General features: G+C 50.6%; 7 protein-coding genes across 7 annotated transcripts; 3 read left to right on the plus strand and 4 right to left on the minus strand.

Moving 5' to 3' along the window:
• Window positions 1–231: 231 nt before the first annotated feature.
• Window positions 232–2499, plus strand: PC9H_010573 (uncharacterized protein; the record flags this gene model as incomplete). Its single annotated transcript, XM_036780066.1, has 12 exons — window positions 232–384; window positions 433–555; window positions 608–661; window positions 716–876; window positions 929–1077; window positions 1126–1344; window positions 1397–1446; window positions 1498–1559; window positions 1616–1695; window positions 1746–1835; window positions 1892–2280; window positions 2332–2499. 12 exons carry the CDS (start codon window positions 232–234, stop codon window positions 2497–2499), a joined length of 1698 nt encoding a protein of 565 aa, XP_036627449.1.
• Window positions 2500–2717: 218 nt separating this feature from the next.
• On the minus strand, window positions 2718–4559 carry PC9H_010574 (uncharacterized protein; the record flags this gene model as incomplete). The annotated part of the gene is made up of 1 exon (XM_036780067.1): window positions 2718–4559. The coding sequence occupies one exon, from the start codon at window positions 4557–4559 to the stop codon at window positions 2718–2720; it is 1842 nt and encodes a 613-aa protein (XP_036627450.1).
• A 30-nt stretch (window positions 4560–4589) lies between these two features.
• Window positions 4590–6816, minus strand: PC9H_010575 (uncharacterized protein; the record flags this gene model as incomplete). The annotated part of the gene is made up of 13 exons (XM_036780068.1): window positions 4590–4787; window positions 4869–4973; window positions 5018–5135; window positions 5191–5612; window positions 5671–5774; window positions 5828–5858; window positions 5909–6043; window positions 6108–6196; window positions 6241–6313; window positions 6365–6467; window positions 6519–6540; window positions 6587–6605; window positions 6655–6816. 13 exons carry the CDS (start codon window positions 6814–6816, stop codon window positions 4590–4592), a joined length of 1581 nt encoding a protein of 526 aa, XP_036627451.1.
• Window positions 6817–6970: 154 nt separating this feature from the next.
• PC9H_010576 (uncharacterized protein) lies at window positions 6971–8509 on the plus strand (the record flags this gene model as incomplete). Its single annotated transcript, XM_036780069.1, has 5 exons — window positions 6971–6990; window positions 7045–7301; window positions 7362–8276; window positions 8328–8365; window positions 8423–8509. 5 exons carry the CDS (start codon window positions 6971–6973, stop codon window positions 8507–8509), a joined length of 1317 nt encoding a protein of 438 aa, XP_036627452.1.
• A 422-nt stretch (window positions 8510–8931) lies between these two features.
• Window positions 8932–10437, minus strand: PC9H_010577 (uncharacterized protein; the record flags this gene model as incomplete). Its single annotated transcript, XM_036780070.1, has 8 exons — window positions 8932–9131; window positions 9186–9320; window positions 9372–9574; window positions 9627–9672; window positions 9724–9847; window positions 9885–10058; window positions 10105–10186; window positions 10241–10437. The coding sequence occupies 8 exons, from the start codon at window positions 10435–10437 to the stop codon at window positions 8932–8934; spliced, it is 1161 nt and encodes a 386-aa protein (XP_036627453.1).
• Window positions 10438–10935: 498 nt separating this feature from the next.
• On the plus strand, window positions 10936–12206 carry PC9H_010578 (uncharacterized protein; the record flags this gene model as incomplete). Its single annotated transcript, XM_036780071.1, has 5 exons — window positions 10936–11091; window positions 11142–11260; window positions 11315–11426; window positions 11478–11801; window positions 11853–12206. 5 exons carry the CDS (start codon window positions 10936–10938, stop codon window positions 12204–12206), a joined length of 1065 nt encoding a protein of 354 aa, XP_036627454.1.
• Window positions 12207–12461: 255 nt separating this feature from the next.
• On the minus strand, window positions 12462–14741 carry NCA2 (Nuclear control of ATPase protein 2; the record flags this gene model as incomplete). Its single annotated transcript, XM_036780072.1, has 5 exons — window positions 12462–12885; window positions 12943–13163; window positions 13215–13418; window positions 13483–14339; window positions 14396–14741. The coding sequence occupies 5 exons, from the start codon at window positions 14739–14741 to the stop codon at window positions 12462–12464; spliced, it is 2052 nt and encodes a 683-aa protein (XP_036627455.1).
• Window positions 14742–14770: the final 29 nt, after the last annotated feature.

The raw sequence follows: 14770 nt of genomic DNA on the forward strand, positions 1-14770 counted from the left end.
GTTAGACTACGGCTACGGGCTATGCCAATGGTCGCAATGGTGCAGTCGACCTCCATAAATACGAGGATGTACGATTGAATGGACCCATCAACTCTTCGACTTCTTTCAAGCCTGTGGCTACTTTTCACCTTTCCTTCTATACCCTTCTTTAATCCCGGCATCACCTCTTTACGCCGTTGAATACCCTTATTCTCATTACTACTTCTCAACCTACACGTTATATTTTTCGACATGTTCAACTCTGCCTTCACCCTCGTTCCCCTTCTCTTCACTTTATCTGTGGTCAATGCGGCCACCAACGACTGGAGCGTTCCATGCAACAACGGCCGCTGTTCATACGACATGCCCGCAAACACCAACGGCGCTGCTGGAAGTGTCACCATTGTGAGTACCTGCTAAAATCCGACGATCTTGTTCTGATGTTCGAAACAGTGGGGATCACCGAACGCCATTGCCGACATCACCTCAGCAGGAGGCTGGACGATTCTTGACTGTGACAAGGCACTCACAGAGCAGGAAATCCGCCTCGTCTGCAAGAACACAGCCGAATGTGATGTGCGTAGATCACATGGCTTGAGATCGACTAGATGTGCTGACTCTTCTATAGCGCCTTGATCAGAATGGAGGTGCTGAGGGAAAGATTGTACGACTCCCTGAAAGCGTAGGTGCAATTTCTAATCTGCGAAACACACCTCTTCATCCATCCTCTTACCAGTGTGGTGCCAATGCATTCGCTCGCGTTGCGAGATCCTGGGTCCACGCCGATCAGAGTATCCCTGAAGGTGTGGCCTCGAAGGTCGCTCGCCGTCAGAATGGTGCCGCCCCTCAGGTTCGCGGTCTTGCAATCGACACCAAGTTCAGCGAAGCACTTCCCACGTAAGCCCAGACATTGCTGCCTTGAAATTGATGCTTACTCTGCTGTCTACAGCAATGGCGAAGTCATGATTGCCATTCAGGGCTCGACAATCCCCGGGCTCGCAGGCAATCTGACAGTCACAGCTCCCGGTGCTCTCAGCCGCCGAAGCCGTGTGTATGCTCGGGGAACTGTATCCAATTTCATTTCCGGCGTATACGATTGTAAGTGCCTCATGTCGTTGAGCCTCCCCATTCTAATCGAGACCACAGCATTCCTCCGACTTGCTCCGAAGGAGATCAAGAAGTCATCTCCCGTGAAGTTCAAGCAGAGCCTCCCGATATTTGAGCAGCAACTGGAGTGCGGGCCAGTTACCGGTAAGATCAAGGGATCTGCCGGAGCGGCTGTCGACGCGACAATTGCTATCGGGGTGGGTGCCCTCGGGACGTTGACCAAGCCAGCAAAGCTCACAGATTTGGGCCTCACCATCGGTAGGACGCATATCAATCACTTGTCGCCGTCATGCTAACTTGCATTCTCCAGGCATCGACGGTGATATCGAAGGCTCACTTACAATGTCAACGAATATCGCAGTAAGTTCTTACCTTGATTGGAGGAGCATCCTTTACTGAGGGTCATCAAAGGGCAAGATCGACGGAAAGAAGGAGCTTTTCAGTGTCGGCCTACCTGGATTGAGCTTCCCTGGGTGAGTTGTTGGCTTTTCATGTGGTTACTTGAGGTCCCTTATTGACCTTCCTACAGGCTCTTCGAGATCGGTCCTTTCTTCAAGATTGAGGCTACCGCTGAGGCCAAGGTAGATCTCAACTCTGAGATTGATATTGGTGAGCAATCTTTGGGACCTGCAGTCTCCGGGTCTCATTGTACTGTTAAGGCTTCAAATATCGCGCGGATGATGTCCGACTATTCTTCCCTCGCTCTGACAGGCATCCGCCAAAGGGTGCTTTCAACCCAGAATCCCGACGTATGTCTTTTTGCGCTATCTGTCTTTTGTTTCGTACTCACGACCGATCAACTCAGCGCTCTCCATTTCCTTGAGCCCAAGCCTCTCGTCGACTGCCAGCTTAGAAGCCCATATCATCCCGAAGCTCGCCATCGGTGTGAATGGACTTGGGAACAAAGCGGACATCTTCGTCGATCTCGATTCCAAAGCGACGGCCAAAGCAACGATCAAGGCTAGCGCCAAAGCAGTGATCAATGCCAGGGAAGAGCAGGAGGACACACGTAGCCTCGCTGTTAGACAAACGGTGACGAAGACGCCTGCCAACACTGCGGAGACGAGCGTCGATGGATGCGTGGACGTTTCTGCAGGCCTGTCTGTGAATGTTGGTGCAGAGGCGTCTTTCCTGGGGTTGTTCGACAAAGAGAACAAACTCGAGTTCCCCGTGAAGAACTTCTCTCTCTTCCAGGTGAATTCGTATCCCCTTGAAATTCGACACGTCTAACGCATTTGCTCTTAGTCCCCTGGATGTGCCAAGGTGAACGCAAGAGATGTTGCTCGTATGAGTATGAAGCGAAATGCATTGGTGAAGCGTTTGGAATGCACGTCAACTACGCTGGCGGGCAATCTGGTTGCTGTGGCAAAGAACTTCTTAGGCAAACCTGCTGCAGTCACCGGCCGTATCTAATTTCTTCCTTGATTATTTGTGGCTGCCTTCAAATAATGTCATTGTTACTCGGGTTGGGTCAAGTTCCCTAAATGATTATACATTCTTTTCATATATAATGTTATTACACTGTCCTGAGTCCGTGATGCCTTCGTCCAAGAATCAAGAATGAGTAATGAAATGGAAGTGAGCATGGCTAATTAGAGATGAGGCGTTTGAGGCTACCAAGATGAAGACAATCAACGTTTGTATCCTGCCGACTTCCTGTCCGCGTAGACACAGCTCAGCGTTTTGACACGAGCTCGCAACCACGGCAAGGCGGTGTGCTCTATTCGAAGGCAGCCATCCATAGTCAACCGCTCGATGGCTGATACGGGGTGGGACAGAGAAGCATCTCCTCCATCCAGCCTCGCTTTGACCAAGCGTACCACAGGTCCCGTCGTCACTTGTGGCGAATGCGACACGTTGAGCTCGGTTAAAGCAGGGCACAGCATGGTAATTTCCGCGCCTGAAGACGACGACGTGGATGCTGAAATCCTAACTAATGACTCTAGGATGAGAGACATGTCTAAGCCACAGCGGGAGACCTCAAGGGCACGAAGGGATGCACATGCGCCGAGAAAGCTAACCAGGTCTATTGGTTCGAAGGCACAAGAAGAGATCCGTAGTTCTTCAAGGGACGCATAGCCGGAACAAGGAACCTCGTTGTCAGGCGCGAATTCTGACGCTCTCTGGGTCATACTGCGGAGAGCAGGACTTATAGAGTTGAAATTATGACCGATTTTCAGTATACGAAGATTGGGAAAGTTAACTGAGTCGAAGAGTTTGGGAACGTCTATTGGGCCTGTCAAGGAGATGTAGGCCAAGGACGAAGACAAGGGTGGATGCCTGGAGAGGGGATCAGTGGTCGTAACCCTAAATTGTGACCTCGTGTCGAGTTCCAAAGTTTCAAGGTCGGGATTCGATTCCAATACCTTGATGAGGGCGTTGTCACCGGATAGGGAGACCTTGCGGAGCCGCAGTGTACGAAGGCTGTTGATCCCTGAGTTTAACAAACTCTCGTAGGTGAGGAAGCCACCTTCTAGAAGTAGGTGGTGAATGCAGGTACGCGAGGTGGTTTCATGCGCGTCCTCTGAATTGCCGTCTGCTGGAGATTTCACGAAAGCTATCCTAGGAGTGGCTGACAACGCCGCGATGACTGTGATCCATGGCACTGGCTCGGATGCTTCGTTCGGCATCTCCAGCGACTCCAGCTGTGGGAGCACACGGGTCAAGGTCCCGTCATTATACAAGAGCCGACGATGGTTTGACCAGTCGTCCATAGTAAATCTTCGCAGAAAGTCCCACTTCATGTGTTTCAACACCTTCTTCGTGATATAGTGGTCCAAGGATTGGGCTTTGCCCGCGAAACGAGATGTCTCGGCCACTTCAAGAAAGGATTTCTTCAATATCAGTTGCTGTATTTTTCCCCCAGCAAGCCCGATCCAATATTGTGCTTTCTTCTCTGCACGAACTCCGGTGAGAGCAAGTCGGCGCCACAACGGGGGCGTGGAGTGCGCTATCCTCCTCCAGCTCTTGCACACCCAGGTTAGATGCAAAACGTGGATAGTAGGGGTTGGGGTTGTGCCGAACGGATGGATATGGGAGGGCGTGGATGTTGTCTCCAGGAATATGGCTACGATCAGCTCCCAAGGAAGTTTGGAGAATGGGGAGGAGATTTGTGCGCCAGAAGATGTATCGAGTAAACGAGTGGTCTTTGATGAGCTAGAGCCTGCAGTGGCCCCAGTTCGCTCCGCTGCACCGATTTCTTTCTCCAGCGTGTCGAAGTCAGACATGCGTTTCCTGCTAGACTCATCCCCGGTTACCACCTTCGTCCTCGCCTTGTCAAGCATGTACTTCGCTTTATCGAGCTTCTTAGACCGCAGAAACCCCTGTGCTGCACGATAGTACCCTTGCCACTGTTCCGGTGCAAGCTCGATAACCGACTTAGCATCCAATAAAGCGGCGCCGATGTTTCCTATCTTCAGATAGGCTGAGGCGCGCGAGTCGTAGAGCTGAAATAAAGAAGGTCCAGATCCCATATTGTTGGAATTGACAGCCGTGGTGACGGCCTATGAGCTGAACATCAGGCGTGAGCGGGGACGCGACGAGAGCAGACTGGCCTCATTGAAACACTGTATCGACTCGTCGTAACGTCCATTCTTGAAATATGAAATGCCATGTTTGAAGATGATCTGCCATGTTGTTGAAATAGCTGCCATGATGGAACGAGGGAACAAAGCGCGTCCGCTGAAATTCTGGCAGTGGTTCTGTCACAGACGCGACAAATAACGATCATGCGTGACATTCACGTGATACAAACAACTTTACTTCCTACTTTACAACCTTACCACTCTTCGTCTCCTCATGACATACCTGATCCCATACCACGCAGCGACAACAGCTATAAATGATCCAACTATCCCCGCACCAATAAAACCAGAGTGTTCATTGGCCTGTGCTTATCAGTACCAGCACAATAGAAATATGTGAAGCTTACATTTGCCCATCCCCTCCACCATCGACCAGCTAATCCACCGCCGTCCTCTGCCTCTGCAGCTTCTCTACAGGATGCGCAATTCTCTCCAATGAGCCCCATTATAGTGATCAGTGAAATACTGGGGGGCAACAATCTTAAGTCGTGCTGAAAAGCACTAAGCACGGCAAACGAACCTGAAAGCCACCAAAATGCTCATGAGAGTCAAAACGATGCTGAGGCCAGACATCATGTTCCTCTTGACAATCATGACGCGCGTGTCTTCGGAGAGGACTTTTTGGGAGCTTGGAGATACAGCAGGGGCTTGCGAGCCATCTGTAGATGTGACCGCGGCTTTGACGGAATTCTTGTTCATTGTGTCGTATTCCCCACTCAATTCATTGTTTGTTCTCGGCAGCTGAGGTACTGCCGAGGCCTCGATGTGAGCTGCATCGTCGGAAGGCCTATCTACCGCTTCCTCCGGTCCTAAGCGACTAGTAGGGAGGAGGGATGTCTTCTCGAAAAGATGCCAAGAACGCTCGGGAAACCCTGAATATGAATAGAGCATTAATATGGAGTCGGCAGAATCAATTAATGTCATCCCGGCCGTGAAAAGCAGCTTTGGATGGATCATTGGTTCAGCAAAAGAATGATCACGGATGGAACTGATAACCGACCGGGAGGATCACGATATAGGCATGCGGGATTGGCTTCCCGTCTGCACCATTTTTTGCGATAGCAGAAACTGCGAGTAGCGCGATTGATGATGCCGTATCAAACCCTTTGGTGATAGTATATAGGCGCGTGTTTAGGTACTGGGGAAGACGCTCCCACCTAAACCGAACAGTAACCCGACGGGATACATCTATTCAGACGGTGAGTGACAAAGACTATGAACAATGATGTGGTACCCACCTTCCAGGGGCGGTCTACGAAAGTAATAACGGGCCCTAATAATCTCAACACGAAGGTCTGAGAGTGCTTAGGATTATCGTCGAGCGCTTCGCGTGCATCATCCGGCGACAAAAGTCCCTGTGCCATTTGATGCTCCTGGTGTTTGACCTGCGACTTGATCGGTGATTTGAACACCAATAACAAGATGGTAGGAACCCACTAGCCGCCTATATTGAACCACGCGCCACAAGATGATCGAGTTGGCTAGACCAACGATAAACAGAAACGTTCCGCTGACTGCTGCACCTGCTGAGACTTAGTTTTAATCCGAGACTAGCGCGAGGGCCACTTACCAACAATGCCGCCTACGGTACCCACGCCGTCTAACTTGTTATAGATGTCAGTAGAAATGGCTATCGCAACAATCTATATACATCATCAACACGAAACTAAGAACCAGGGGCTGCATTTTCATACCACAACTATGACGATGGTACTGTGTCCCAAGGAAAAGAAAAGCCCACAAGTCACGGGGAGCTGTCCCATGCTAATTAGTCCCCTGGTAGCATTGTCGATAGCACTGTGAGAGCAAGCTTAGAACATCTGATAAGTGTTCGAGGCTATTATTCACCTTATGTGATCGGCATCAAGAGCTGCAAGGGTGAGTGCAAGAATAGCCGTTATTAACATGTAACTCACCATGGCGAAGTCCGAGAGTCTTGCGACACGTAAGAGAGTTATAGTTGGGGTGCTTTATGCGTACTTACCCAAGCTAACAATGCCAAACTGAGGATCGGCTGGGTGTTTTTGTCTTTGCCAAATAGAATCCCGGCGACAGCCCAAAGGAGCGCGTTAACGGAAAGCAAGAGTACAATCAACAGCGCAGAGCGGCCAAAGAGAGTGAGACTTGGAAAGCGACATGGAAACATCTCATCAAGAGAGAAGAATCTCGTATCTGCCCCTGAGCACTTCTAATCCCTGCACCCACGGTCACGAGTCCGCCTCAACACCGCCGGCAGCGGAGGCGCATGCGGCACAAGTGACGATGATGGCTCGTCTGCAGTGCAATCGCTTCTCTCCACCATGAACCAGTTACTGGATGAGTACGTGCCCCCCCTTGATTTCGATACTCTGACTGACCGAATGCCTTTGAACAGAATTTCTACCGGAGGATACAGGGCCTTCCGTGCACTGATCCCTGAACCGCATGACCGAATACCAGTGGCGCCGTCCACAATCATTGTCGCCGCCGCTGCATCTCTGCCGTTTGCATTGCTTGCGGCAATGTCCCGACGGCCGGGCACGTATGTTATCCGCCTTTTGTTGCTGCCCAGCGCCATCGTTTCGATCGTGAAGGTCGCATTTGGTTATGCATGGATGACACCTATGCTGAACGTGTACAATTGGGGACAATGTAGGGTCTTAACGTATAGAGGTTTTCAATCGCTAACTAATGAATTCGGGATGCTTTTAGGCTTGTTGGCAGAGGTTCTTATCGCGAAAGCCCTTGAATTTACCTTCACCAAAGAAGGAATGCTCAAAAGAGATGAGATCCTCCCTGGTCAGCTGCAGAAGGCGCACAGCGACCACGACACAAACGGTTCTGTAACTTCAGTCGAACCAGACCTACGCATTGACGCGTCCCTTATTACCGACGCGATTGATGTCGCTCATACGATGCGGGGTTTGTCTTACCAATACTCAGCTGGAGTACGCGTGCCTCCTCACACTCGTCCGCTTGAGCGTAGAGCCTTCCTTGGTGCTACGTTACGCTCCTTTATCACCAATTTCCTCATCCTTGACCTATTGGAGACATTCCTCAAATTATTTCCGAATGTCGGTTCACCCAGCGGTGGTAGCATGTTTTATCCGACCCTTCCTCTCGTAACACGATACACTGTATCTACGGTCATACACGTCCTTACTGGCACCTGCTTATTGGCCGGATTTGGGATGGTCTACGATCTGATCACTTTACTTGCGGTGGGCGTGGTCGGTGGCTCTCCATTGCGCTGGCCTCCCGTAATGGAAAATCCCTGGATATCCCAATCCATGCACGAATTCTGGGGGTTGCGGTGGCACCAACTCCTCCGCCAGACCTTCTTAGCGTTCGGCGGCTATCCCCTTCAATACGTCTTCAAACGTCTACATCTTCCGTCCGACTTTGGTATGGTATTCGGCGCTTTCCTTGCGTCGGCTCTCTTCCACGAGTGCTCCATATACTCGATGGGCAAAGGTTTTGACCCTGCTCCTGTGATATTCTTCCTTACGCAAGTCTTGGTTTTGGCCGCCGAGCGCATATGGAGACACGTTACGGGCAGGCGGGTCGGAGGCTGGCCGGGGACTTTGTGGGTATACGCGATTTTGTTCTTTGGCGCACAACCAATGAGTGAGGATTTAATTTTAATCATGGCGTTATACCCACTGACACATCCTCTAGTCGATTCATGGCATCGACGGGGCTTGGGCGGAGGATTGGTAAGTTTGGCGTATACATACCCTTACGGATCATCTGACGATGATGTCGCGACATAGATAATCCCTCCATTCCTTAGTCCTGCACGGCTCGTCCTAGTGCCATTAATCAAGCGCGTCTTGGTATCCTCTCTAACCTCAACGTAGCTTCATATCCACAAACGATGCGTCACTCGTAATGCAATATAATACTGCGCACTCTAATCCATATCTTTAAGCCTTGTGTACAATTGGCAGAGTAAGAGATGGACTCCGTAGGTTAGTCTGAGACATTATTAGAGGCAGAAACCCACTAAGCAGCGTTGAGTAATCGGTCACCGGCGGATCCTGACCCGTGGCGTGCAGGCATCCAGGCGACCACTGTGGCTGCTCAGTGCCTCCGGCCTCGTCGTGAGCTGTCTTGGGGTACTCCTGCCTAACTTGGTAGAAAAAATATCTGGGACGAATCGATAAGATCTGAAATTGCTATATAGTGAACACTTGACATAATGCCCATCAGGGCAGTCTGCCAGTACATATGTATGGTGGCATGGCACCCTTGAAATGACATACAGATAACGAATAAATGTTTATACGCCATCGCCCACCGTGCCCGGCGGTCCAAATAGAAACCTGACCGTCCCTTCATTTCTCCCGAGCTGCGCCGTTCCATCCACAGCTTGCAGGGCGAGTGGGTCCGATGCACCGACCGGAAAACGCCTTCGAGGAGTATGCTCTGTTTCTCGCATGTGAATCTTTAGTCGAATGAGCTGATCGGATTTGTAGGGAGCTACTCCGCACGATCAGCAACGATGCCACCAACGCCTCGGAAATAAGCACCCACTTTGCAATTGTTGCTGGTCAGGCTTAGTCCGTGAATGGAGATGAGGCGATGGAGATGAGGGCGTGCTGGGTGACGTGTTGGCAGAAGATGCTTGCGAGCCTTGAATCAATAAATCGAGTATTGTGTGGGCGATTTCTGTGCGACCGTTCGCTCAGCGAAGCTCCGGAGGAGAGGACAATACGTTACCTTGCAAGTCCTCTACGTGGGCATGGTACTTGTTTTCCCAGTCGCCACCCTGATTAAACATTTCGGCGAAATATTTACTGGAAACGTGGTTATCAAGCCTCGGGGACTCGGGCTGCTCAAATGAAGATAGAAGCGCAGCAACGTATATACAACCCAATGCAACAACATGGGGTGGATATTGCAAAGGCACGAGGGTACGATGACTGTAAAATATTTTATTGAGAGATACGTCAACGAGAAGAGGATGGAACTTGCCAATCGATCGTGATTCGCCACGCGAATTTAGTGAGCTTCTTGGTTGCTTATGATCGTCCGTTAGATACGAGTAGAGGAGGGGAACAACCGACGCTACCTCCCAGCGCCTTCCCCAGTTTGATGACGTAAGGGAAAGGCATCCTTGACGTGAAGTTGAAACATATCGTCTCCAATATGAGGCGTTCTACTGCAAGAAGCCTCTGTCGGTCATTTTCGACCATCTATGAGAGCGAAATACGTAAACTGTTCGCCAGCGACAGAATGACGCAAGCTTTCCTGCTGGTCCATGCTATCGATATCCACTTCACCACCTGGTGCCTTGGATTTTGGAACATGATGCAGGAGAGCGTAGGAAGTTGCCAGCAACTCGCGAGGCTTCTTCAACGTATCATGCATCTTACTTGACACATAAATGGCGGCAAGGGCAACGTCCTGTTGGATGTCAGGGTCGGATCCAAACGCAGGCAGTTGGGCGTACATGATAATTGAAATCTTTCAAAGGGAAGAAGAGATGGAACCGATGATAGAGATTTTGGGCAGTTGCCGTCGTTCTCCTAGGGCTGCGATAACGTCCGTTAAGTATTTTCGCAGAGTTCCTTAGCGCCATATCCTACAAGCCAATCCGGGTAGAGATTGCTTCAATGAAGGCACACGCGCTCTGCCTCGTTCTGTCTTCGTGCACCACCGAAAGCTTGCCTCGCTGCTTCGCGGAGAGAGATTCCACCTGCCCTGGCGTAAAATACGGACTGTGAAACTTGGATGAAGAAGGAGGAGTCGAGTACATTGGTGAGGATGGCCGCAATCCCGACATGGTGGTAACGGTAAAGGTGCTAAGCGCTCTGAAGGTGGTCACGAGAGCAGCCGATCGTCGATCAATCTACCACCAGCTTCAGTAAGCTTCTGTTCATGCTGTAGGCTGCTGTAGGTGATAAGCACCGGGGGCGCTGTGGCTCGCACGTTGTAGGTTCATTTCCCCGAAAAAAACATGTCTGACTGACGCGTTCCTCCTTCAGGTGGTTAATTTAATCTACGATCATTGTAAAATCGTGGCCTTTTGCCAACAAATTCGGACTAGCTTGCCATGGAGGGACACACACATGTGTATATAGCCCAGGCTCAAACGATTGCCCCAACGAGGCAGGCACTTTGGCTCAATGTTACCTTCCTGGTCAGACCAGAGGCCTGAAATCTCCAGGGCTAAACTGGCAATGGACAAGCGATACGCCGGAGAACATAGGCCAACACCGGGCTCTGAACTGAATTCCATATAAACGCGATGATTTCACTGTTTCTCTACTATCTCGCTGTCATGGTCTTTGTCCAATATCGCCTCCCTGACGTCCTCTCTGTTATCTGTGGTCGGAATGTCCACGACCCTGTTGCCCTCAATCCTCACTATGCCGAACTCGACGCTTATTTCGTCGACTGGATCAATGCTCAGAAGCTGAGCCCTGCTACTCAGAAAGTTGGTGGTCCCATCCCTTCAGCGATACATTCGCTGATTGTTCCCCGAAGTCATGGATCGCAGTCCAAATGCCCTTGCTCGCCTCTCTCACAAATCCTCATATGACGCTTGACCAGCTTCGGGTCTGTCTGGAGTACATGGTTCTGTCCTTGGGTATGGAGGACTTAACGTATGTCCCTTGTTTTGTCCCTCTCGAGCACCGGTGGATTGATTGCGACGACAGAGACACTGCGTCAAGTGAAGAGTCCAAGAAGTGGGCTCACTTCTTCATGGATCTACTCCGAAGCCCCGGAAACACAGACGAACGGCTGTTGAAAGCTCACCCAATGATCGGTGTCATGAATGAGTACGTCCTTGTTATGCCCTCGTATTTATGACAGCATAAGAACGTTTGTGTCGTTAGCTTCTCCGTGCGGGTAATGAAGGACCTTGGACCTACCTACACCTTGCCGTTCATCCAGAGCAATGATGAACTAGTTCGCGGAATGGTACAAGAATCCTTGGACAGAGAGGCCGAAGAAACCGATGCCGATCAATCTACGTCTTCGGTCGAAGCTTACATCCATGCTAGAAGGACGACCATAGGCATTCAACCTGTTTTGGTTCTCGGCCGGTGGGCCAGAGGTTTAGACCTACCAGACGAAGTATTGTGTTCTGAACAAGTAACGGGAATGGTCGATGCTACTATCGACATGGTCTTCCTTGCAAACGTACGTCCCAATTCTTCTCCGGCCCAATACATGTGTTGAGATGGCAGATAGGATATATATTCCTACAAGAAGGAGCGCATCGCTGGTGCCGTTCAACACAACATTGTCACCGTTGCAATGAATGACGAATCCGCTCGAGTGGGAAGCTCCAACGTTCAGGGCGCTGTGGACTACGCCTACGAGTTGATCCACACGGCTCATGATCGCTTCCAACGGCTATTAGCCGAGCTGTCTTCTACACCCATGTGGAACACTTACCAAGACGCCCTTGAAAAATACGCAGAGAACATGCACGACTGGGCCGTCGGGAATGTTGTTTGGAGTTTGGCGAGCCCAAGATACTCCGTCTTCGACAACCCCTCTGCCAAGTCTACGATGATGATCGAATTTTATGCCCCATTGTGAACGGAGCATTCAACTTCAGATGCAATTGTAACGGACAATACACTTATGTACAACAAACGTCTACTCTAATTATATAGGGTTGTAACTTCAACTTACTAACAACAACGATCAATCCACACTTCGCACTGTATGACCGTTATCCACGTTGGGGCTTCTGGCTATGCTGCCACGCGAGAGCCGACAAAACTAAACAACATGTAGATTACGGATGCCAGCGCCGAAGGGCATGATAAGATATCAGAGGACTAAGGTATCTCACTGCCCTAGACTATGCCAACCTAGGGCCGATCCCCAGCACCTCCACATTCGTTCTAAAACCTTCAGCTTCTCTTCTTTACTCAGGCTGGGATTCTCCAAGGATGCGATATCTTCCAGAAATCCTTCCCTGAGATCAGGGCCATTGTCATTGAATAGATCCATCTCTTCGATGGCGATAGCCATGCCATCATTCTGAGAAGTCCTGGAGTTTGCATTCTTGGTCTCGTTATGCTCAAACGTGTCGACAGGCCCATCGGAATCCTTGTCGCGTAAGAACCCACTTCGCGCCGGTAGATGGGAGTAGGCGTACTCCCGGAGCTGCGAAAGAGAGAGGAGCAGTAACCCGTGAGTCAGAGACGGTATTGGGGTGGAGCCTAGCGATCCTTCAGAGTGTTGTGACATAAGGAGTCTCTCGATGCGTCTGAGAACGCAAGAGGGGTCCATCATCAGTGCACCGAACTAAGAACAGTGCACTCACCTCACGAGAAGCCATACGGCTTCTCTCTTTCGACGTCCACCGTATCTTGCATCACCCGTGCTACCTGTAAGACGAAGAACGCTGCCAGTGAAGAATCTGCCCAAGTATCCGCCAAATACATATACCACCGCAAGGGCCGGAGCCACACCGACGAAGGCGAACGTAAGCTCTTGGGACTTGATCAGCTTGTCGATCCCCGTCAGAGCTTGGTCCACATCAACCTATTGTTACTGTGAGTATCTCCAAGCGTCAGAGAGATGACAAACATTTACCTTGGTTTTCTGAACTTGTACGAAAAGGCTGCGCACCAATGTTCCAAAAAGGGCGGACTTGATGGGGTTTCTGATATCGCGCTCATAAATCTCGAGGACCGGAGTTAAATCGCCAACGCTGATCTTCGATTTGAGGACTTCTACTTGTGCGGGCGTATAGCCGAGTTTATCTTCGGCAAGTGAGACAGCCATGCGTTCAAGCGACTAGACGATTGATCTTAGGGTAAGCGAGTGTTAATGTTAGAGTATACGGACTACAGCGACTAACATCCAAGTCGGCTTTCACCCCTTCCTTCCTAACAATAATACCTTCGTCGCCTTCTCCGCCAGCACGGACCGTCTTCAGGATGTCGTTCACTGGATCGATGACCCACCCGTTCACGAAACCTTCAGTTGTTTCCTTAATTTCCTGTGCTATTTCATGCAAGCTGTTACGACGATTGTAAATTGTACGGGATGCAAAGAAGAGTAGCGGAGGCAGTAAGATGACCTTAGGCCACGTTCTTGTCAACACAGAAGGGCGGAGAAGAGACGATGAGCGTAACATTGAAGCATGACCATGTTTGTGGATGGGCAATGATTTAACAAGATCGTTCAGTAAACTTGAGGGGGGTAGGCCTTCAGCGCGCCTTTGGTCACCTGACACCGATTCGATGACGATGACGAGGAAGTTGGATAATTCTTGGGGAGATTCCGAGTTATTGATGGCGTACTCCAGTCGGTTGCGTTGTTGAGCGAGATATCCCAGCGTATAGGCACGTTCGTTTCGTATTCTTTGGAGATGGCGGCGCTTGTAGTAGCATTCCTGTTGCACGAGCTCGAAGGGGAGGGCCAAAAGGTTGTAAGCAGCACGTATAGCCTTAGAGACCTTCGTAAGGAACGACGTGATGATTCCTGGTATATCTGGAGGGGACGACGCCCGAGCAGCAGCCAGAATAGCAGAGGGCGACTTGAGAGACAAGGCCGACAGCGTATGCTGGCGGTCTAGATGCGGGAAAAGGGACGTGGCGAGTAGGTTTCGTAGCCGAAATGATTGGCTAGAGAGAAGTGAAGTTACGGTGACATTTTGTGTTCGGGCAACGTGAAGCACTGCTAGGGCCGCATCGTATATTCGCTTCGGTAAAGCTATGAATTTCAACAGTTAATTATCGACCTCCGAGCTAGAATGATGCATGCCTGACTTTGTAGCAGATACCAGGCTACGTTTGCCCTCGACCGTTCGACATTCGCCCACCATTCAGCTTCGGTTTCGGCTTCACTGGCCTCTCGGAGAAGCGTGTCCAGCGCATCGGCGTATACATTGATGGCCAGCCTTGCCGTGATGGCATAGACCAATGCGTCGTGCTCCCGGTCAGACTCTATTGACTTGGCTGAGTCTGACAGCAAAAGTAGCACATCTTCTACCGGGGGTAGGGTTTTCGTGAGAAGCAGTGCCCGCAAGGCTTCATTCTTGGGTGGCTCTGACTGAGGGAGAGTTGGTAGCCGGATCTGCAGACCTTTGACATGGTGTTGGCTGAAGTTCGCCATATGGTAAGGACCGTGGGAACTAACCCAGG

This window comes from Pleurotus ostreatus (genome assembly GCF_014466165.1).
Source record: "Pleurotus ostreatus strain PC9 chromosome Unknown scaffold_8, whole genome shotgun sequence".
NCBI lineage: Eukaryota > Fungi > Basidiomycota > Agaricomycetes > Agaricales > Pleurotaceae > Pleurotus > Pleurotus ostreatus.